This window comes from Podarcis muralis, chromosome 1 (assembly GCF_964188315.1).
Source record: "Podarcis muralis chromosome 1, rPodMur119.hap1.1, whole genome shotgun sequence".
In the NCBI taxonomy this organism is placed as follows: domain Eukaryota; kingdom Metazoa; phylum Chordata; class Lepidosauria; order Squamata; family Lacertidae; genus Podarcis; species Podarcis muralis.
Window position 1 is genome coordinate 88,471,486 of NC_135655.1, and position 23,166 is coordinate 88,494,651.

The 23,166-nt window shown below is 42.0% G+C and overlaps 1 protein-coding gene across 2 annotated transcripts in view; it reads right to left on the reverse strand.

Moving 5' to 3' along the window:
• CNTNAP5 (contactin associated protein family member 5) overlaps positions 1–23,166 on the reverse strand; it is a 294,516-nt gene that overhangs the window by 219,606 nt on the left and 51,744 nt on the right. Inside the window, exon 2 of one of the 2 annotated variants that reach the window (XM_028742734.2) lies at positions 5,487–5,597. The exons of the other annotated variant lie outside the window; for it this stretch is intronic. Coding sequence (XP_028598567.2) covers positions 5,487–5,597 — 111 coding nt within the window. The remainder of the gene's footprint in view (positions 1–5,486; positions 5,598–23,166) is intronic. 2 annotated transcript variants of the gene reach the window in all.

Genomic DNA, 23,166 nt, shown 5'->3' on the forward strand with positions numbered 1-23,166 from the left:
CTTCTATTCTATTCTATTCTATTCTATTCTTTGGTAGATTTACAAAAAAGTAAAACACACACAAATAAATCAATTTCATTAAGTGGCAAGATTAGGCACAGATGCACAAAGCATTATAAAAATAAAAATAATCAAGACTCCTTGTACACCACTTTGCTCTCCCTTTCTTCCCACCCAGGACGACTGGCCCTGCCCTCTGCCTTCCCCCTCAGAGTCGGCAAGTCATACAGGCCTGGGCCTTGGCAGCAACAGCCTGTTCTCCTCCTCTCCCACTCTCCAGCAGTTGCTATCAGCTTCCCAAGAGAGGAAGCTGACAGACACAGCCATGGAGAGACAACGAGATGCTGCCTTGCAGCCACAGTTGTCATTGTTGGGGAGAAGCAGTGGCTCATCTTCCTTCCAAGCTCAGCAGTGTGGCACCGACAGGGGAAATAGGGACATTCCAAGATCAAATCAGCAGCCAGGATGTCTTTCATAATTCTAGGATGGTCCCTAGAAAATCAAGACACTTGGCAGCTATGCTAAGGCAGGAGAAACCTCAAGATCACCATGCACTGTTCCTAATGCTCCCTCCCCATGTCTCCCAGGCTCTGCTCTCAGCCATCCATTTGGGCTCAAGGATCTCCCTGGTCTTCACAGGGGTTACAGTGAATTCCTTTCTGCATCCCAGGCTTCTTCCCTTGCTCCATGGAGTTCCACAGTCCATTTAGTGATTCCCTTATTCCTCCACAACCATATTCCTGAGATACATGCCATCTCTCTCCCAGCTGTCACACCAGGCTGTTTAAAAGGTCCAGCCTTCCTTTGCCCAAACTTCCTCCAGGCTCCACTGACGTGTAGTGTAGTGGCTAATGTTCACCCACCAAAAGGGATGAGGCTTGACAGGAAGAGTCAGATTGAAGAGACATAACCACCACAGAAAATTTGTTGAAGCAAATTAGGCTTCAACAAATATGTGTTGGGCCACATATGCCAAGGGTAACCTGCCTCAGGATTACATCATCTATTTAGGGTGCTAGGAGAAGGTTGGGGTCTTCTGAAGAGTGAAGATGAAAATATTGCATGTGAGGAGAAAAGCATGATTAAGTTTGGAAAATTAATGGTCTTAACATGCCTGATTTTCTGATTATTTTCATTTGAATCTATTATATTTAGTAAATCTGAGCCAAACATTTCCTTTTTCATTCAATGTTTGCATCTTACATATAATTTTTAATTTTAAAGTCGCAGCAACAATTCCCCATTCTGAATAACAGCTATGAATGCTTTTTATTTTTAAAAAATGATGAGACTTTTTAAAATGCCAATCTTCAAAAGTCAAATAAAACACAGTAGCACTGAGCCAAATTTGACACCTGCAAATTAAGACGATGATTCAAAGGTATTTACTGAGAAACTCCAGATAGAGCTGGGTTTCTAAGTTGTTCTCTTACTTTGTTATTTCTTTTTGTTTTCTTGCACAGAAGCTCCCCTGTTGCACCTCATAAGCATGGAAGGATGCCATTTCTAAAAGAAAAATTAAAGGCCCACCTGCACAAGAAAACCCCTTGCAGAAGCATAATGAGGCTTGTTTAGGCAGACTCCCCTGAGTATTAATTATTCTTTCCTTGAACAACTCAGGTCTGTAAACTTCTTAAAATGCAACCATTCATTATTTATTCAAAAGCTGATATTGTATTGTGTGGGGCAGTGCAAATTTGGCTAATAAACTTTCCGCTAATCCAGAAGTAGGTCAGACTTGATTTATCTTTATGAATATCCACCCCCCCCCCCACACACCAGTCTACTTAAATACTTTCCTGTTTTTCTCTGGGCTGCTGCTAAATGGCTATAGGTATCCAGAAATTTGACATTATAATTCATGTTTGTAGTGCTGAGCAGGACATGTCTCTAGAAAGTTGACCAACTCAGAATGAAATCTTCCGCTTGGAACTTGACCATTTTTACTCCAAATCATTGCACTATGTTGTGCAACTTTGCCTACAACCATGGAGGTGAGTCAGTGATAGAACTGGTCTGTCCCAACAGTTACAGACAAGGGTGAAAGGAGGGCAGTGTGAGTCTTCTGCCCTCCAAGCTTTCAAGTGCTGTCATAGGAATCCACTGCTGGCTGGCTTTAGCAAGGCAACCTTATTCCCATGATGCAAGCTCCATCATGAATCCATTGGTTAAACATCTGACAGATTGTGTGAGAACTGAGGAGGCACCAGAGGTCTCAGAGCCCTTCACCCTCCTTAACATCCGCAGTCTTCATTAGATTGTCTTCCAGTGATCACCCAGCTGTTCCACAACACCATTATGAATTACTAGGGACACTGTTGTGGAATGCCCTTCCAGAGATGGTCAAGTGCTTTGTTTACTTTCTTGCATTTTTAAAAATAAAATATTTGTGACTTCCCACCAGCCTTCCCCCCCACCCCCCAATGATTGTTTACATCTTCTGATCAACCTGTCAGAGACCTGTAAAGGCCTAACAATATGACGCTGTCTTGAATGCTGCCTGTCATGTTCTGAAGAGCTCCATGCTTTGTTAGTTAAAGAGGAGGAACATAGGTGGGTATTTTTATAGTAAGGTAAAGGTACCCCTGCCTGTACGGGCCAGTCGTGTCCGACTCTAGGGTTGTGCACCCATCTCACTTAAGAGGCTGGGGGCCAGCGCTGTCCGAAGACACTTCCGGGTCACGTGGCCAGCGTGACAAGCTGCATCTGGCGAGCCAGCGCAGCACACGGAAAGGCCATTTACCTTCCCGCTAGTCAGCGGTCCCTATTTATCTACTTGTGCCCAGGGGCGCTTTCGAACTGCTAGGTTGGCAGGCGCTGGGACCGAACGATGGGAGCGCACCCCGCCGCGGGGATTTTTATAGTACAGTACCTTAAATGAGGCTTTTAACACTGTTTTAAAAATCCTCCACTGCTGTACATTAACAACAAAAACAAAACAAAACACCACAATCCAGAGTTCCACAAGTAATATTTTCAACAGCCTTGCTTCTTGCAAAGCCTATCCAAAGAACCATAGAGATATTATATAAGAAACATAGATCTGTATTGGCACAGAAAGAGTGTGGGACCTAATCAGACTGAGGACCCTACACAGAGGCGATGCCCACTCCTAGTACTTGGTGGCATGCTGCCTCTGAATATGGAAGACACCCAAAAGAGCTGATGATGAGGCATGCATATGAATGCAGGTCATTGTAGTTTATAGATAAAGCATTCCTCATGCACTATGAACTTAATTTCGCAGGCAGCCATCTCAGGCCCACCTGGGTTCTAGATACAAGTACTAGGTCATCAGCATACATTAGGACTGAGAGTTTTTGGTCAAGAATTGTGACAGGGGCAAACTGTAGGCCCTCCAGTTCTTTAACCCTGTCATTAATATAAAAATTAAACAGGAAAGGCGCCCAAATGCATCCCTGTTTGACTTCAGTAATGGTCTTAATTCTAGTGGTGAGATGGCCAGCCAAATCCACCTTTACTTGTATTGATGTGTCAGTATATAATGTTTTGATGAGAAATAATAGACGGAGGTCTACATTTGTCTTTTCCAATTTTTGCCACAATGCATGTCTTGGGACTGTATCGAAAGCCACTTTGATCTGAGCTAAGCAGGAACAGAGTAAGAACCTTGATCATGTGACCATTGCAGATCAAAGCTACATGGCAAATGCCAGTCATGGAAAACTATCTGTTAGTACTACTAGACTTGGCTTCTTTGTAGTTATTGTTATCAACAAGTTTCAAAATCACAGCCTGAAGCCATCTATATATCAAGATTAACATGAAAGAATATACAATTAAGTACAAGTTATTTTAACACTCCCCCCACCAAAAAAAACCATATTCAGATGTATTGTTAATGATTGGATCACATCTCAGGGAAAATGTTGTTAAGCAAAACTTATCTTCAGTGGGCATCTAAATGCAATGATGCCATGTACGTGTTTAATTTGGGTTAGTAATTGATTCCAGAGGCCTGGAGCCGCAAAACTGAAAACCTGGTTTCTAGTACAAACTAAGCATGCCTCTGTGGCATGTGGTACCTTCAGCAGTGTTCCATCTGAGAAGTGCAGTTGCCTAGGAGGTATACATGGGTGAGGCAGTCCTGTAGATAGCAGTGTTGCCTCAGTTTGTTACAGCACCTTTCAATTTGCTGATTGCAGCTACAGTTCAGAATCAACTCAGACTCTTTCCAGTACAAGAAAAAGACAGCCTGCTGTCTCCAGCTAAATATGCAACAGCTTTGGAACAATTTTGTGATGTCTGGAAATTGTGCGCCTATTACTGGGAGCATCTACTTAATGGGCCCAGTGAAGTCAAATACCAAATAATTTAGGGCATCAATAAAAACAACTTAAGGTTCCAGAAAATTAGCTGTAGTTTGTCACAACATGGGCTTTGCAAACTCACTAAGCACAGAGAAAACATGGATGGCAACTGCGCGAGCAGGTGTGGGTGGCCACTCCATACTCTGGATCACTATTTTGACATGTTTGCCAGCTGGTAAGTGAATGCAGAGCATGAAATCAGACTTGGAGCAATCCAATGTTGGATTACTCTCAGCTGATACTGGCTGAGAGAAGATGGCCCTTTTCCCATCAAATAAGCACAGAACCACAACTCAATTCATTTCCCTAGAGCTTAGGTTGTCACTCCAATATCCAGGCTCCATCAAATAGTTCCTCTGTGTTCATCCAGGCATAATGCCTCTAGATAGTCTGCAGCCAACCTACAGCAATCTTTGGCTGTATGTTGAAGCCCTGAAAATCGGCTCTTATTTTTAATATTTAGCATGCATTTAATGGCAATGTTATATAGAAGCCAAAGGTGCTTAGTTTCACCAGGCAAAGGGCCAATAAAGGAATGACTTTGGAGGAGTTCAAAATAAAAATGAACAGGAATACCCCTATGGCTTTGAGGATGTTCTTTTACACAGCCACCTAGAAATGTGGACTGAATCCTTAAGGTTGCTTCGGTCACATCAGAGCTGATGCAATACATCTCTTTCTCATATTACTCTGTCTAGCACTCCTTCACCAATGTCAGGTCTTAAATCATGTGGGACAAGTTTGAGACTTGGCTCTTCCTTGCTAGCATTAGCTAAGCTCCCAGGAGGGAAGTGCCTGTGTTGCTGACCTGGGGCAGTGTGGGAAGGAAACCCACCGAGGGAATGTTAGGCCAGGCTCTAGGAATCCCAGATTATCCTTTTCTCCCACTTGTATGCAACTGAATGCTAAAAGGGAGCAGACTTCTCCTATAATTGCTAAACGCTATTGTTTCCTCCAAAGAAGTGCAAAGGAGTTCAGATCACTTCCATGCAGGAGCGTCTGCCACTTCCCACTATAATTTCCTAAGTTGCCTTGAAGTCGTGCTACCTGTGGGATATTAAGGGAGGCTTCTGCGCAGGCTGACTGAAGGCTCTACACAGAGCAGCTCCAATGAATTATGCATCACAGCAATATTACGACTGTCAGTGATCTTACCATCCCGTCTGATGAGCTTTGCAAAGATGGGGCTGTGACTGCTGGAGAGCTCAGAGGAGCTGTCAAAGGATGTCGCAGGTAACGAGAATACCAGTGGCTCCTCACAATTATCTACAGAACAAGAGAAAGTATAGCAGGCATCAAATATAAAAGTAGTGCACCTTTAGCCTATCAGGGTTTCCCTCCCACTTTCAGTCTCTTTCTTTCTTTCCCTTGCAAAGCTGTCTGGTCACCATTAATGAGCTGCCCCTAGAAGAGATGATGCTGTTGATGACACATTTGTGAATAAGAGCATAAACAGGCTGCATTTATATTTTATGCTGTTCACATGAGCTTTCAAGAGTTCTTGTGGTAGCTTATGAAAGCCAGTGATGGGCTGTACACTCCCCACACCCTTGGTACAAACCTGGATGCTTGAAATTATTTCAGACGGTTGTATCAGGGGTAAGGCATTGGATGTAGCCAGTGGGCTGGATCCCTCCATCTCCCACCCTCCACAGGTTAACTTTGACAGGTTAACTTTGGCAGTCATAATGACATCGGGTGATGGACATCTGCCGAAGTTCAACTGAAGAGAACTTACAGCAGCATTCTTTGAAGGTGCAGTCCCAGTGCAAATCAGCAAATTGGAGATAAGAGTCTGCCTTCAAAGAGGCTGACTCCATCAGCACAGAGCAGTTTTTTTGTTGGAGTGGCTTGTTAGAATGGAGGGGAAAGGATCCATTTTAGCAAGTGGTTTCAGTTCAAAACACTGTATCCACAATGCTATGTCTGGAAGGCTGGACACCACTTTGTGCAACCAGGATGTGTATACCATGCCAAATAGCATGGCATGCCTTTCCAAGTGGATGGAGCTTTCTGCAAGTCCTGTTCCAGCACTCACAACCTCTTCAGAAGCACATCTGCTGAGGCATCTACAGACAGCTGCCTCACTGCATAAGTAAGGATGGGTAAAGAAGAGGACAGAATTCACAGTAAAATAATGTTTATATTAGGCCTCCAACCAATCTTCATAGTCCATAATCAAGATTCTGAGTCGGGCAAAACTCTTTCTCAGGAAGAGCCCAGTGCTAAGCCCTTGTTTTAAGATGGCAAAGAGAAAATCTTTAAGACTTAATTAGTGTATGCCACAAGTTGTACAGGTCTTCTCCACAGTATATGAGGCCCAAATATGCATCAAGAACCAAATAATTCAATTTTATTTTGTAGAGAGTGTGGATTTTGGAATGTTAGTCATGTTGTGTGGGTTGTTTTTTTTAATGATTGACTTAAACCATGAAATTTCTATTGCTCCTATAAGATAATCAATGAGAATATTGGATAATTTGGTCTAAAAACATCATCACTGAGCCACAGATTTCCATATACTTTTGAACCCACAATGCAAATGAAGCTAGTGACAAAAATATAAAAATGCTTTGCTCATTTCCTATTCTACTGCATGCCTACTGTCCTAGTTAGTATATACAGCCGTGAATTTCACTCAAGCATAAACCCACAGATATTCACTGAATCTCCCTTGGAGGGAAACTTGAGTATATAATTAGTGGGGAAATCCTGCAGGTTAGCAAAATCTCAGACTTCACAAGCATCTTCCAGCTCTTATAAATATGGCTAAATACATTTTAAAATGTGTTAATGCTGCATTAAGGTTAGGAGAGTCAAGGAATGGAAAGCTTCAGGCTCTCACAATAACATTAATTCACTGCATATTTTAAATTAAAATGTAAAATAGAGGAACTGGGTGTGTTTTTTCAGGGATAGATCTCCTGAGTTGTGCCGAGCAATCTTCCAAAAGGTAATCCTTCTCTCTGAAGACCATTAATCCATCAATAGATTATAAATGCTGGACCTTTGCACACACATCTATGAGTAACCTGGCAAAACCAGGACACTTCAAGCAGGAGAAACGGGGTTGGTTCAAGGCAGTGAATCAACAGTAGCTTTCCCTTACTGTGGTTCTTACAAAATGAGCCCTTTGCATGGGTTTTCACAACAATTATGCCAGAAGCTAGTTCCAGAATTTACAAAGATGTCAGATGCTCAAAAGTGGCATGCTTTATCTTACTTGTAGAATTTGAATTCACTTGCAGTTCTAACATTTATAACCACAGCATATGTTTCAAGGAATACAGCAGCTTTTACTATTACAACTTATTCAGCATTGTCCTCACCCCCTCCAAGATGGTGCTCTGCACACTGACAAGCCTGTAAAACTGGTGCTCAGCATAAATAGAGTCTTCACTGCCTAGTAAGTCTTCTCCTTTGAACATTTTGGAAATGTCTCCTTCTGCTGGTGCTGGTCCCCTTGCTAACAAAATATGAGCCCACCTCTTTTGGTTTTTTTGGGGTTTGTTTTTTTAAAAAATAAATACTTTCAACTTCATTTGCTAAACTGGTACACTCCCAGCATCTAATAAATACTTGTTTTGATTTTATTTATTTAAATATTTATAAATCACATTTTCATAGAAAATTTAACAAGGTGCTCTACAACATGAAAGCATAATACATCCCTCTATATCTATAATAAAAATGTAACTATGTCATCACACTGCAGTTCTCTTAGCCACAGACAAGTGGTGCTGTGAACAACAGTGTGTTAAGGGGCAGTGGATAGGCAGCCCAGACAAACCATGGGATAACCAAAATAGGCTGCACCAAACCCCAACCTCTGCCGGCCAGCTTGGGGGCCCATGCCTCAGGATCCAGAACCTCAGACCAGTTAGAACCACTAGTGATCAAATTCCACCTCCCTGGCCAGCTTAGGGATTTGCTGCTTCTGCTGCCTCCCACCCCTGTTCTAAGGGGTTAGTATGAGGGGAGTGGGAGTTGAAAAGGGGTGGGGGTGGGGAGAATTTGATGAGGGAGGGAGGGAGGGTTGGCAAGCGGTGTGAGATGATGTGCAGCCCCTAATAGTACAAGAACATCAATACCATCTCAATAAAACTGGATAGCAAAAAGTTCCAAAGGACTGTTTCAAAAGTACAGTTCCGCAAAGAAACCAGGGGTGACTGCTAGCTGACTTCTATTGGCAAGGAGTTCCACAGTGCAGGGCCTGCCACACTCAAGGTTCAGTTCCTGGTGAAAGCTGACTGAACTTGAGGGAAATGAGGGGAACCAGAAGTGCCCCATCTCAGTGGGTGAGGTGAAGCATAAGAAATCAAAAAGTCATTGAAATACTTTGGGCCCAAGTTGCTTTGGGCTTTGTGGATCAACACAAGAATCTGGAAAATGGTCTACCTCAAATCAGCAAGGAGTGCAGTTCTCTCAACAAAGAAGTAATATGTTGCCACTACCCTGCTTCTGTAAGCAATCTGGCCACTGCATTCTACACTAGTTAAAGATAGGGCATCCCCACATAAAGTGTTTTTTTTTATACCCATGTTCATGCATTTGTCTTACATGACTTTACATACATATGTTGCACAAATAGCATACTCAAGCATGAGAAGAAAGGACTTAATACCAGTGAATAGTCAAAATGGTTTCACTTAAAGGTTTATTCTAGGGAAAAGAAACATGCTGGGATTGTTAAAATTTATGATTACCTAAGCACCCGCAGAAGGAAGTAAGTGCTGCACATCCTTAATCTCAAAGAAAGTGGCATATTCCTGAGGGGAATGAGTTATGAAATATTCAGCTTAGAATGCAAATATTCAGCTTCGAATGGCCCTCACAACAAAACGTTATAGCGGATATCTGGTGTATGTGTCTTTACAGAGCATCAGTCTGTGGGGACTGAAAAAAATAAATCACAAGCATCAAAGCTACGACTCTTTCTTCCAAACACATACGTTACAAAGACATAGCACAGCTATAATGTTCACCACCTGGATGTTGAAAAAGCTACCCTCAATACTCCATTGTTTGGGCAATGGAAGAGAATCCCAGGTTCTTGTAAATTCATTAAATACAATCATTCTCTCAGTAATCTTTACAAAAATGCTAGAAAGTGGGCCAGTATTATATTTCAAGGAGGGGTTCAGTCAGAGACAGAGACACCTGCTTCAGTGCTCCTCAGGAATTCATAGCAAAGCAGAGAGATGGGTAGCAGTTAGAATGTTAGGCTAGGACCTGAAAGACCCAGATTCAAATCCTAACATTGCCATGAAATTCACTGGATTATCTTTGACCAGTCATTTTCTTTTAGCCCACCCTACCTCACAGGGTTGTTATGAGGCTAAAATGAGGAGGGGGTGAACCATGTGTGTTGCCTTTATCTTATTGGAGGAAAGGTGGGAAATGAAATGTAATAAAGCAATAATTGAAAAATCAAACCAAGGTGGTCACAGTGCAGCCTGTCATCTAATACACTTTGCTGACTCTCAGAATATACATATTTTGGTGAGTTGCCACCACAGCTTCTCAGTTGTCACAATCGGTTTCTCCACGATGAAGTAGTCAGAACTAGGAAATCAATTATCTTTCACTGTCAAGGACCCAGCAGTGGAACGTATGTGAATTTCCCACCAGCATGAATCAAGAGCTTACATCCTATGATTCTTCTGAAGGGATCGGGTAATATTCTGGTGTCATGATTTTTGCAACTTATACATGACTTTGAAGCCTATCCTTTGTCATTTATTAAGACTCAACTTCTTAATACAGTGTAGGCTATTCTTCAAATTCCTTAAGTAAATATGGCACACAGCTCAAATAATAAATTGATTCATTTCTAATGAGAGAATCTTAAAAATCCTAGATAGAAAGTATTTCCCTTTTAAGTCAGATGTATATTGACAACTAACTAATGAAAAGGGGTGCTGAACCAATCACAACCAAGAGAAGCAGAAGCAAACACCATATAATCTGCAAAAATAAAGGAAATTGATGCCACTATGGATGAAGAAACATACAGTGCAGCTAGCTGGCTTTCATTATTGACTCTTCTGGATTCTGGCTTCCAACGTATCATTTTATTCATTGTTAAAATCCTAGTAAATTTTGCACATAATGTTGTGATCATGCGGCATGCATAGCTTTGATTGAAACTGTAAATTGTTTCCATATAGTAGGCAAGATTCATATTTTTATTTTATTTTAGGTGAGATAAAATCCCTCTTAGCATTGCATGCTTAATGCCCCACTTTGTTTTAAAGACATAAATGTTGCATTTTTCTACAATGCTTTCGACATTACTTAGGAGTGTGATAACTCCCACTTTTAGCATCAATGGTTTCCTACCTTCGCTACCAGCGATTTGAATTTACTAGCAAGAGAAATAATACATTGCAGCTGGAAACTGACCTAGTACTCTTTGTAGAGCAATCAAACAGGAGGCACTTACTGATAAACAGCATTCTGTTTCTCCTGCTGCAATGCAATAAACCTTCAGTTATTAACTAGTTAACTTTCTTTGCAGTGGCTTCTACTGATGGGAATGGCCATGGCTTAGTGACAAGGCACAGGCTTTACATGCAAAGGGTGCAAAATTCAATCTCTGGCATTCCCAGACAGGGCTGGGAAACACTCCTGTTTGCAACCCTAGATACTTCTGCAAGTCAGGGCTCATTCACAGTTAACTTTTGTCCTGTGCTATCTAGGCACAGGTCCAAATTTTAAAGCTCCATGTTTGAGTTGTTTTGGGGTTCCCCACACTGCTTTCTCCAGGAAAAGCCAGTCTTTACAGCAAACAGCAATTCAGGATTTCTGAAGATTGCATTTGCTCCTATTCAGTGGTAGAGAGTGGGTTTTTTGCAGGGAACGTGGGGGGGGGGGAGTGTTGGGAAAAGAAGCTTTGCCTAGAAATGCAGAGCAAAGGTAAGTGTGGATGAGCCCTCTGTGTAAGCAAGAACATAGGAAGAGTTTGCTGGATCAGGCCAATAGCCCATCTAGTTCAGCATCCTGTGGCTGACCAGATGTTTGTGGGAAACCATCAAGCAGCACTTGAGCACAAGAGCACTGTTCCCTCCTGTGGTTTCCTGTTAAGTCCGCTCACCTTCAATGGTAGACGGTGTTGTGGCCAGGCCACAGCTGTGCCCATGATCCAGCAAATGGCTGGGTCGGATGGCCTGCCTGCTGGTGATTGGCCAATGCTGGAAAGTTTAGGGTGAGGGTGCCCCTGGGAGTGGGGCAGGCCCAACTGGCCAATGGGCACCTCTTGGGCTTGCTCCCAGGGGGACTAAATTGTGGCCTGTCTGGTCTCTCCTCCCCAGCCTTTTCATCAACAGTGGTACCTCTGGTTACAAACTTAATTCATTCCAGAGGTTCGTTCTTAACCTGAAACTGTTCTTAACCTGAGGTACTGTTGAGACATTGAGTTTGTGCAGCTTTTGGAGTAGACAATTAGTGGGTTGACAACAAGCCAAGTTAAACAGAGTACGTGAGAAAGTCTGCTTGGAGACAGGGAAGCCTAGCAACAGGTGGTGATTGGCTAAATTCTTCCTTATAAGCAGTATGACACAGCAGTTTTGTTGTTGGAGTGTTGAGTTTGGAGTAAGAGTGTGACTCTCGTCTGTGTATACAGTAACTTGTACAAAGCTGTGCTTTACTCTGCCGTATATAATAAAGCTAACTAAAATCAAGTTACTCATTAGTAAGTTTTGTTCCTGTTTGTCGTCCTGGAATTCATTGATTTGGCAGCTAGTAGCAGGAGTTATGGTTGAGATCCATCAACAGGTACCACTTTAGCTAATGGGGCCTCCTGCTGCCGGTGTGCAATTTCTGTTCTCATCCTGAGGCAAAGTTCTTAACCCGAGGTACTACTTCTAGGTTAGTGGAGTTCTGTAACCCAAAGTGTTTGTAACCTGAGGTGTGTGTAACCTGAGGTACTAGGTTACACAAAGTTGTGGCTTATTTGAACCCATAAATCTATATGCTGTTGTCTTGCCTGGTTATTTCACTCCCTAGGGAATTGTGTGGTTATGGGGTCTTGGTGCGCAACTGGTATTCAGACACATTTGTGCCACCAGCTGCGGAGGCAGAGCATAGCCATCATGGCCAGTAGCCATTGATAGCCCTCTCTTCCATGAACTTATCTAATGCTCTTTTAAAGCCATCTAAGTTGGTGACCATTGCTGCCTCCTATGGGAGCAAGTTCCACAGTTATCTATGCACTACATTAAAAAGTACTTCCTTTATGTGTCCTGAACAACATTGAAACAACATTGAGCTAGATGGACCAACAATCTGACTTGGTATGAATTAGCTTCATATCTTTTAGACTTTGACGTATGAATGTAACTCGGCTGACCCACTTATTTCTACAGCATCTCATATACTCTTCTTTTGTCTGTGCTTTCTTATTATGAACAAATAGTGCAATCCATATGTATGAGCAAGTCTGGCAGAGCTGAAAAATAAAATAAAAAGTCTAATTAAAAAGCTTGCCTTATTTTTATTGATGAAGTGTTCTTCGTATCAGGCATAATAGTCAGATAATGGATCACCACTCAGGATGAGGGATTGATAAATCAGGAGATGGATATATTCACTTGCAGACTGGAGATGATGGTTTGAAACTTATGAAAGAAAAAAGGGGGAAGCATGTAGGAACTACAGATTATAAATGGGAGTTGGAATAAATATTCCAAGTAAGGCTTCATTTTTATACAAACTAGGATGATTGTATGAAGTAATTCTCATGCACTGAAGAGCATTTAAGTCCTCATTTATTGTGAGTGATATTTAAATAACAGCTAGAGATGTATGACTCCACACATCTCTGAGACATTTTACTAATCTTATTGCAACCACTTTAACTTCCCTCCAAAGTCTTACACATTTTATTTTGTCTAAACAGGATTTTTAAACATGCCTCAGATTTCACTTTAGACAAAAATCAATAGTATATTTGATTAGCACAAACATGAATTTCATGGCTGTTACAACTGCCTGGAATCTTTTATATATACTAATAGTGCACTCATCTTCTTAGTGTGGATCCTTGTGGAGTCCAAGGTGCCATCCATGCCAAGGTGCCAAGAGGGAGGCACGAGCAGGCACCCCAAGCTTTGTAGAAGCACAAAAATAGTAAAAACAACCTAGTAACCCTAAATTGGACACACACACACACACCCCTCAAAAAAACCAGACTCAATGAAGACTGAGCTTTTAAGATTCCTGCTCCATGATTGCAGTCATGAGATTGTTGTCTATCACATGACGGTGTATGTTTTCATTCCACAGAGTGGGAAGTGACAGAGACAGGATGTTTGTGTTACTGTGTTCCGTGAAGTGGGACTATTGTTCTTTCTCTTTGCTGTCTGATGAGAAAGAGGAAGGAGCTAAGTCAGAGTGCTCTGAGTGTTTTATATGTAAATAGAAAATTAACCAAATACTGAGCTACTGAGTTCTTAGGGATCCGCGAAAAACTCTGAGGATCCCTAAGTGTGCTGGTGTCTCCAAGGTATCAGTCGCTGTGATGTTCAGGCAGAAGAAAGCTTTTGAAGCTCCTGAACCAGAAGGGAGAGAACATGCCAGTTGGGCATGTGTCTCTACTAGGGTCCTACTTGAGAGTAGGATGGCTCATTGGGCAAGAGTATGCTGGATGCCTGTTGGAGGAGAAGAACAGAAAACTAGGTAGGAGGGTGATGGAAATGGGGAGACTGACAATTGCAGTTCTCACAGTTTCTCACTTTCCCAATCTGTGTAAGTGCTGTGATGTTTGCTCCATTAGTGCAAGATTGTCAGCTTGTGAGATGGAAAGACCTCCCCTCCCTTCCACCGTTTGCTGTACTGGGCGTTCTCACAACTTCCTCCCCCCACTAGAGCTAATTACAAGGAGCACAGTGCAAGGAGGAGAGGGGGAAGTCCCATTACACTAGTGGAAGTCTTTGCACAGGCTTTCACTAGCAACACAAGTTAGCTGCACTCTCAAATTCAGCTTTCCACATTTCTGCAGCCATTTTTTTAAAGAAAAGCTCCTCGTGAAAATTCTTAAGAAATTTAGTGCAAATTTCCCTCAATAAGCACATTTTTACTTGCACTTCTGATTAATTTTTGCAAAGTTGTATGTTATTCTCAGTAATTTGTTAATTTTTATGCACACTTTGCCCTAATATATACATTTCTGTAAACATGCATTACTTACAAAACTAATTTAAGTGCTGAAGGATAGCTGTGATTTGGTTCACATACCGTTTGGGGAAAATGCCACTATGATAGCTTTGGCTTTACATGCGTATTGAATCAAATTTCTACCCCATCCCTAATCCTGGAAGAGGCTACAGCTGGTTGGAACCCTGAAGAGGAGCATTCCACACAGCAACATTTTGTTATCAGTCCCACTACTTACAATTCTAATTTTCAGACTAGTACATGATCTTGCTTTGAAGTGATTCCATATATAGTTTACACAGCGTATTTGCATAGTTCAACTAAATGGGAACTCTAGAGCTGCAAATATTATTTATTTATCTGTCACATTTATGCCCCACTTTTCCTCCCAAGGAGCTCAAGTTTGCACACATGTTTCTCCCCCTACTCAATTAATTCACACAACAGCCCTGTGGGGCAGGTTAAGCTGAGAGGCAATGACCGGCCCAACATCACCCAGTGAGCTTCATGGCTGAGTAGGGACTTAAACCCTGGTTTCCCACATCCAAGTCACTGTAACTACCAAACCACCAGACTTCCTGGAAAGGGTGCTGAAAATTGTAGTTCTGTGAGAGGTGAGCTACAATTCCTTGGCTTGTTGGGGGGAAGTCATCAGCTTTCAATGTGTGGTGTGTATGCAATCTAGGAATCTGCACTGGTGTGAAGAAGAAAACTGAGTAGACTTTGCAAACAAAATTGAAATGGCAAAAGTTGAAGGTTGCTCCACCCCCACCCCACCCCCACGGCATCCCCACAAAGGTACATAAATAGAGAAATACACACAGTTTTCATGACCTCAAAGCAGAAGGGTCTTTGGAAGAACTTTTGGTAGTTGCAGATAGGACAATCTTTACCAAGTCTAATTTTCAATGCCACCTTTATCCCATATTTTGTGTATTCAGTTCTCCTATTTCCCTTCAATGCTTTATGTCTTTCTCCTTAATTCTAATTTCAGTTACAAACAATGGAAAGGGGAGAAATCAAGAACTCATACTAAGTAACCAGAATATGAAGAAGTTGCAACAAAATCCTATTAATTTTTACTTAGGAGTAAACCCAGTAGAGTTCACTTGCCCTGAAGTGCCCTCACAGCATTGCAGTTTTAGTCTATGTATACTTACTAAATCCTTGCCAATTCTCCTGATTTTTATAGCTTGTTAGAACTGCAAGATTTGAGTGGGTTTCTGGTTTCAGGATTGCACACTTTTACTGCAGAATTTATGTCTCCACCTATATAAAATACTTCTCTTTTTATCTCCTGGAAACTAGTTTCCATTTCTTCCCATGCCCCACAGTTCATCCATACTGACAGAAAGTAACAACATTCTGTTCAGTCGGAATATATATCAAAATGAGTGAAGTGGAGAACATATTCAAATAATTGAAGAGAGGTATATGGAAGTGGCCCAGAATGTGCACACCTCACTGCCAATTGTGCAGCACCCCTCTTGAATGAGACTGTGATCTAGGAGCTCATTTGCCAGCCATCATCTCTGCAGAGAACACAGGCCATCTTTGCATAAGAAAGAGACTTCATTACAGCCTGGCAGCATTTAGTTCTCATGGAACAGCAATGGCAGCAGACTGCAACTGGCAAGGGACCTAAGTGACTCAGTCTTAGAAACACATGACAGCCCTTGTCACAGAGAGGAAGGAAACGTCCCTGGTTTTTCAAGACAGAAAAGGAAACTTGGATTTAGCTTCTGTCTGTAACAGGATCTTTTTTGCTGCCGTCAATGATCTTTGCATTATGAAAGATTCTGACATTCTCCAAATACTGAAATTACACACTGAGCAGTGCCTTCGGGCAGCATGAATCCAAACTCCTCAGCCTCCTCTCAGCCTCTCCTAAAACATCCAGTCAAAGGAAACACACACGCACGCACGCGCACACACACAATACTTGTCTTCCATTATATATATATGTCCTATGATTCTGCTAAAGTTGCAGCTGCATCAGTGTTTGGTGAATTAAAACTCTGTGCCTGTAACTTTGGGCAGAACTACATAGCATTCAGCAATTGTTTGAATTATGACCAGCAGTGCTGTGTGGCAGCTTCTGTGGGTCTGGACAGGAAGCACCAGAGGCAGAACTCCAGAAAGGAAGATTGGGACCATCATCAGGACAAGATCACATGTTCTCCCTTTGCACAGTGCTGAAGCAGGCCCTAACTGCCTTTGGTTGGCACCCTATAGGTAAAGGGTAAAGGGACCCCTGACCATTAGGTCCAGTCGTGACCGACTCTGGGGTTGTAGCGCTCATCTCGCTTTATTGGCTGAGGGAGCCGGAGTACAGCTTCCAGGTCATGTGGCCAGCATGACTAAGCCGCTTCTGGCAAACCAGAGCAGCGCACAGAAACGCCGTTTACCTTCCCGCCGCAGTGGTACCTATTTATCTACCTGCACTTTGACGTGCTTTCAAACTGCTAGGTTGGCAGGAGCAGGGACCAAGCAACGGGAGCTCACCCCATCGCGGGGATTCAAACCACCGACCTTCTGATTGTCAAGTCCTAGGCTCTGTGGTTTAACCCACAGCGCCACCCGCGTCCCTGGCACCCTATAGCTTCAGACTATTAGCTCTAACTCACACCACTTCTGCACAACCTGTACAACTTGATGCATATCTGTTGTACTGGAAAATAGCAGAATCAGAGAAGTAATGTTTGCATATATGAGTAGGGGAAAGAGAGAGAAGCCCCGCTTGGTTTTAGGAAAAATTTGGTATGCCCAAGGATCAAATATTGTCCAGATTAAGCCATTTTTTGAGACTGGAATGCTTACGCCAGATGCCATTAGCAAGCCGTCAGTGCTACATTAGTCCCTTTATTTAATTGTACAGTGCCAGCTCTGATACTAGGGGAGTTAGGGAAGAATCCTGGCAGCAAAGTGAAGAAAACAAAAACAAGCCAATGGATGAATTCTCTCTGCTTAGCATGTCATTTGAGGTGTCAAGCTGGAAGCCACATCTAAACATGGTCAGATGTGAAAAAAGTTGGGATAAATAGGATGTGTGAGTGCCAAGTGCACCCTCTTTAAGGCAAGAGCCATAGCTTAGCAGGACAACACACATTTTGCAAGCAAAAGATTTGACCAAGCCTTGATCTGTGACATCTCTACGGTGAGATGGGAAAAACTTAGGTATGAAAGCCTGGAGAGCTCATGGTTTGAACTGGTATGAGGCAACTTCCAATGTTTATGTTCTTATGGCAATGTCTAAATGAAACCTTACACATACCTTCCACCAGAAAAAGGACCATCTGTCCCCAGGTTGGGATTAAAATAGCTAATGGTCAGTGCTTGTGTACTCAGACACTGCAACTAGGTTTAATATAAGGACTGTAAGTATAACCTTCTCAAGCAAAACATGTCTTGCTTCCATGATCACTCTATTAGTCCTGACCACTCTATTATTCCTGCGTTTCCCCACAGACCATGCTGTAATGACATTTTCTTCCATTCATATATCTAATCATTAGACGGACTGAAATCCAAGGAGGCAACTGTCTGGTTGGGTATCAATCTTTCATCCTTTCCTTGCTAAATCTATTTTTTGCACACTGTAAATCTGCAACCCTCAACACTAAAGCAAGCATTGGAAATCGTGATAAAGACATAAAATGGCATAAGTATTCCATAGACATGTCCATGCGTTATGAGGAGTAATTTTAAAACATCAATAAAGTTTGAACCGCATGCTGAATTTTCAAATTCATCATGGTCAGATGAGCTCCGCTTTCATCTTTCTCTGCTTCTTCACTCAATCCTTCAAATTATGACTGCAGACGATTAAAAATAGAAGAGGCACACACTGAGTGGTGCTTCCTATTTCATATATATATATATATATATATATATATATATATATATATGTGGAAAGGAATCTTTTCAAACCAAGTAACATGCAGAAAAGGCACACTAAAAAGCAATTATAATTCGGATGGAGCTTGACTGCTTTCCATAGGGCTGAGAGAGGCTGTTTGCAGACTGAGTGAGTGCGGATTAGCAGAGATGAAGGCAGTAGTAAGTGCCCATGTACCATTGCATTTAAAATGTAATGTCATTTCATGGGATGATAAGTAATCATTTCATGTCTCAGTAACCTCAAACAAAAAATTGCACTTCTTAAGGGAAAAATCCATTTTCCCCTCTGAAAAAAAGGAGGCTGTAGTATGCAACTGAATACTTTAGATAAGGAGACAGGCTGGAAGTTAAGGTTTCCATTGTTATGCAAGGGTAACATTGCTTTGATGTTGAGTGGATACACACACACATACATTGCTATTTTCTGGGGGGACGCAGGGGTACGGATACCCTTAAACATTTTGTGAATCTTTGTACTTTTGTCCATTTACCGGTACTATATTTATTTTTCCCAATTTGAACTATAAAATGGCGATTTTCTTGAGTCAAAATGAGAATACCCCTTAACATTTTTAAAGAAAAAAGCAGTGTGTGTGTGTGTGTGTGAATATTGCCTGTGGGTTGTTTCCCCGGGGCAGTGCTCTTTTTATCTGTCATGGTGTCACTTTTTAGAAGCTGCTGTGGAAGTCTGTTATTATAGCTGACTAATTTGTGTTGGCTTGGTGTGATCTTGCCTATTGACACATCTCCCTTTAGATTACATTTTAAACGCTTGCAAATATATTCCTTTAGGATTGCCGGTGCTTGTCAGCAATGTAATGGCAGCAAGCTCCTAACAGTATTGATTACTTTAACATAGAATCCAATGACCTGTAACAGCACCCAATAGGGCTTTGGATCTTGTCACGGAAGCACAAGATTTCAATTGCAGTGGAGCTCTTGTTCTCCTCTGTAGGTGATAAGAAGAAAGACATGTGGTATTATTCTTAGCTTCTAGGCTTTGCAGCTAGGGCATGTAACTGACACAACCTGGAGGGTTGTGAGGCTGTGGGATGTGAATACTTCCTACAAGAGCTGTACTGAAATCTGCCTTTCAATTTCCCATTTGTGAAAGCCCCTTTTCTTTTTCCTTCTAGTTTGAGGGTTACCTAGTCATTGTGAGGTGGTTGAAGATGGTGTGCTTCTCTTTTTTTTTCTATTTAGCATTCATATCCCCCACTGTACAGCCTCTCTGCTGCTTCTCAGGGGAGAGCATTCCACAAGAGGGGAGCCATAGCAAAGTTGCCACTCTCTGGATATCTCATGGAGGAGGAACACAAAGGGGGGCCTTAGATGACTAATGCAAGGTCTGGATTGGTTCATATGGATAGAAGAGGTCTCTAAGACCTGAGCCATTTAAGGCTTTATAGGTCAAAACCAGCACTTGGCATGGCAGTGTAGTCAGGCCAGGTTTGGTATATAACATGCTCAAACCATCTTGCTCTTGTGAGCAACATGGCTGCTGAATTCTGACCAGCTGAAGTTTCCAAACCATCTTCAAAGGCAACATAGAATATTTTGCAGTAATCTATCCTAGAGCTTGCTAGAGCACAGACAACAGAAGTTAGGCTATCCCTGTCTAGAAAGGAGTTCAGCTGGGCCACCAGCCAAAGCTGTTGGAAGGCACTCTGGGCCACTAAGGCCACCTGAGGCTCAAACCACAGCAAAGAACCCAGAAGGACCCCCAAGCTACATACCTGCTCCTTCAGAGGGCGTGCAATGTAACCCCGTCTCCCATCCATCCAGTCTAGAGAACCACCCACTAACAGTGCCTCAGCCTTATCTGGATTAAGCTTGTTTGTTGACTCTTGTTCAGCCCATCACTGAGGCAAGACAACAGTCTGCCACACCTGCAGATATAAAGAAATAAAGCTGTGTGTCATCAGCATTATTGCTGACAACAAACTCAAAAACTCCTGATGACTTAGCTGTAGTATCTTTTTCAAAAGATACACACTTTATGCATGTTATTTGGTTGGCTAGAGAACTGTACCATACATGTCATAGGAGAGATTATGTACTTACTCTTAACTTGCTGATCACAGCCTGATCAACCTTATGACAAAATACACCCCCCCCCCCAATGTTAGGTTGTTCAACAGCAAGTGCTAAGCAAATACTGTGAAGAACATGTGCAAACAATTGTTCACAGCAACCTCTGGGCTTTCCTCATCCATATTCATACTGTTCATACTACAGGAAGCAGGAAAATTGACCCCAAAGCAGGCGATAAGTAAAAAAGTGATCGGCAGTAAGTACAATCTCTTTATGCTAGGGCAAAGTAAATTGAGATAAAACATTAGACAGTCTGCAAACCACAAACCACTTATTTTATTCTGGGTTCAATTTCACTGAAATGCCATTTGCAATTTCATAGCCGTGTTCTAGAGAAACCCTGAAGCAAGGGAATTCTCACTAATCTATAATTATTGGACATATATTGGTCATCTGAATGTCTGGCATGTCTGTAGACAGGCACATGATGAATCATCACAGTTCATTGACTTTTATTATCTCTTACATTTCCTCTAAATTGAACAAGAAACTGGAATATGTTAGTGGCCTTTTATGTGGAGACTATCACTAAAGCTATGTTTTCAGGACATATTCTTGGAATGGTTTTTTCCTGTCACAAGGTTGTCATTGCAGGTTCATGTAATGGAATAAAACACCTGAGATGCTAAGCTTGACATCAAATTCCACCTAAAATTTAGATTTGGGACAAGATTGGCACCCTGTTCCTAATTGGGAAATTCCATATGTAAGGCAGGCACTTGGGGGCACTATTCCATCCATCATACTTTGTCATCCTCTATGAGTTGAATGGCAATTGTCTGAAGCAGGAAGCATCCTATACGCTTGCAGGTTCCTTGCATGATATATGGTATATCAGTGTACATAAGTTGATGCAGGCTCCTTGCTTCAGATAGGACCTATCTGCACTATACATTTAAAACTGCATCATACCACATCATACAACTGTCGTGGCTTCCCCCAAAGGATCCTGGGAGCTGTAGTTTGCAAAGGGCACGGAGAGTTATTAGGGCACCCCTTTCCCCTCACAAAGCTAAATTTCCCAGAAATCCCAGGGAAGAGGGATTGACTTTTGAACCACTTTGGCAACTTTGGAGTGTTTGCGCACACGCGCACACACACACACACACACACACACATGCAAGAAAATCATAATCACCATCTTTCAGTGCTATAGAAAATGGTATTTGTTCAGTTTAATGTGGGAGCTGATGTCATTTCCAACCACAGGAGCTAAATTTAGAATAACTTGGGGACTAATTTGATTAATTTATTTTGAGAGATGACAAACCGACAGCTTAGCCTTCCTTCCTAATTGCTTGTCAACATATTGTATAGACAGATTTCTCCCCCTCCCTCCACAGTGAGTTACTAAATCAAATGTCACATACATAATTATAATGCTATATATTTATCAGTGCATATTAAGTTAAAATAACAAAGAACAGAATTCAATGTTAACATCTACTCAACATGGGAGGCATATAATTTTGTTTAATCTCAAACCCCTTTGAACTTGTTTTCTCATGTTCCCCAAGGTTTATCCATTAGCCCGTGTCCCATTTTAAAACATGACCCCATACAGGACTCCTTTCCTCAGTTAAACAATTAACAAAGCCTGGTGTGAGTCATTAATCTTTTGGTTCATGCACTCCCAAATCTCTGGAGATGCACCTAGAGCTGGTATTTATTTTGAGCTCTTTGAAATGTGAATCATTCCTGCAAACTCCTGAAGCCTTGAGACTCAAAATCTAATTACCTGCAAATGTTTGCACGAATAAGTATACTATTCAAACATATTCTCTGGCTTGGCAAAGCCTTTTAAAGATCAAAGAGCCCACACTTGCCTTGAGGCTTGTCACAGAAAATGCATATTAACTTTTAATAGAGTCACATGGTTGAAAGCCATGCACAACATTCTGAAGGATAAAGTGACACCCCTTTATGGTGAAGAGAGTCGCTATCTGTGATGGCCCTGTTGATCAAAGGAACCTAGAAAAGGTTCTAATGAGATCCATTGCCAGAACTCTGTGGTGTTTGGCAAACAGGAAAAAGAAAACTAACAGTCATCTGCCTGGGGTAGCATGCTACAGATCTCCCAGCCTCCTGTCCTGCCAAGTCCCTCATGTAAGCTGAAAGTAACTTTCTTCTTCTTCTTCTTCTTCTTCTTCTTCTTCTTCTTCTTCTTCTTCTTCTTCTTCTTCTTCTTCTTCTGTGCAATGTACATAGCATATGGAGAGATTGATGAATATCTATTAGTTGGGACATATGGGTCAGCCACTGGTGTGCCTAGACAGATCACTCCACAATGGAACAACTAAAAAGAAAACCATGTGCGCTTGGAGAAAACTGACCACCTGAACCCATTCCATTCTGGGTTCAGAGGAGGTTTGGGCAGTGAATTTCTCTTGGCTGCTGTGATGGATGGCCTTCATCAAGAGAAGGCCATAGGAGTATGGCCTATTAATACTCCATACTTCCCATGCCTTCAACCATGATATCCGGCTATAGGTTGAGAGTGGAAGGCACTGTGTTATGCTGGGTTCACTCTTACCTCGTGGACGGTTTTCAGAAATTAACACTGGGGTTCTACACCTCAGCCCCAGAGTATTTATGTTGTAAGGTGATTCAAGGGTACCTCTTGTCCTGATGCTATTGAACAACTATATGAAGCCACTGGAAGTAGTCATTAAGCAATTTAAAGTGA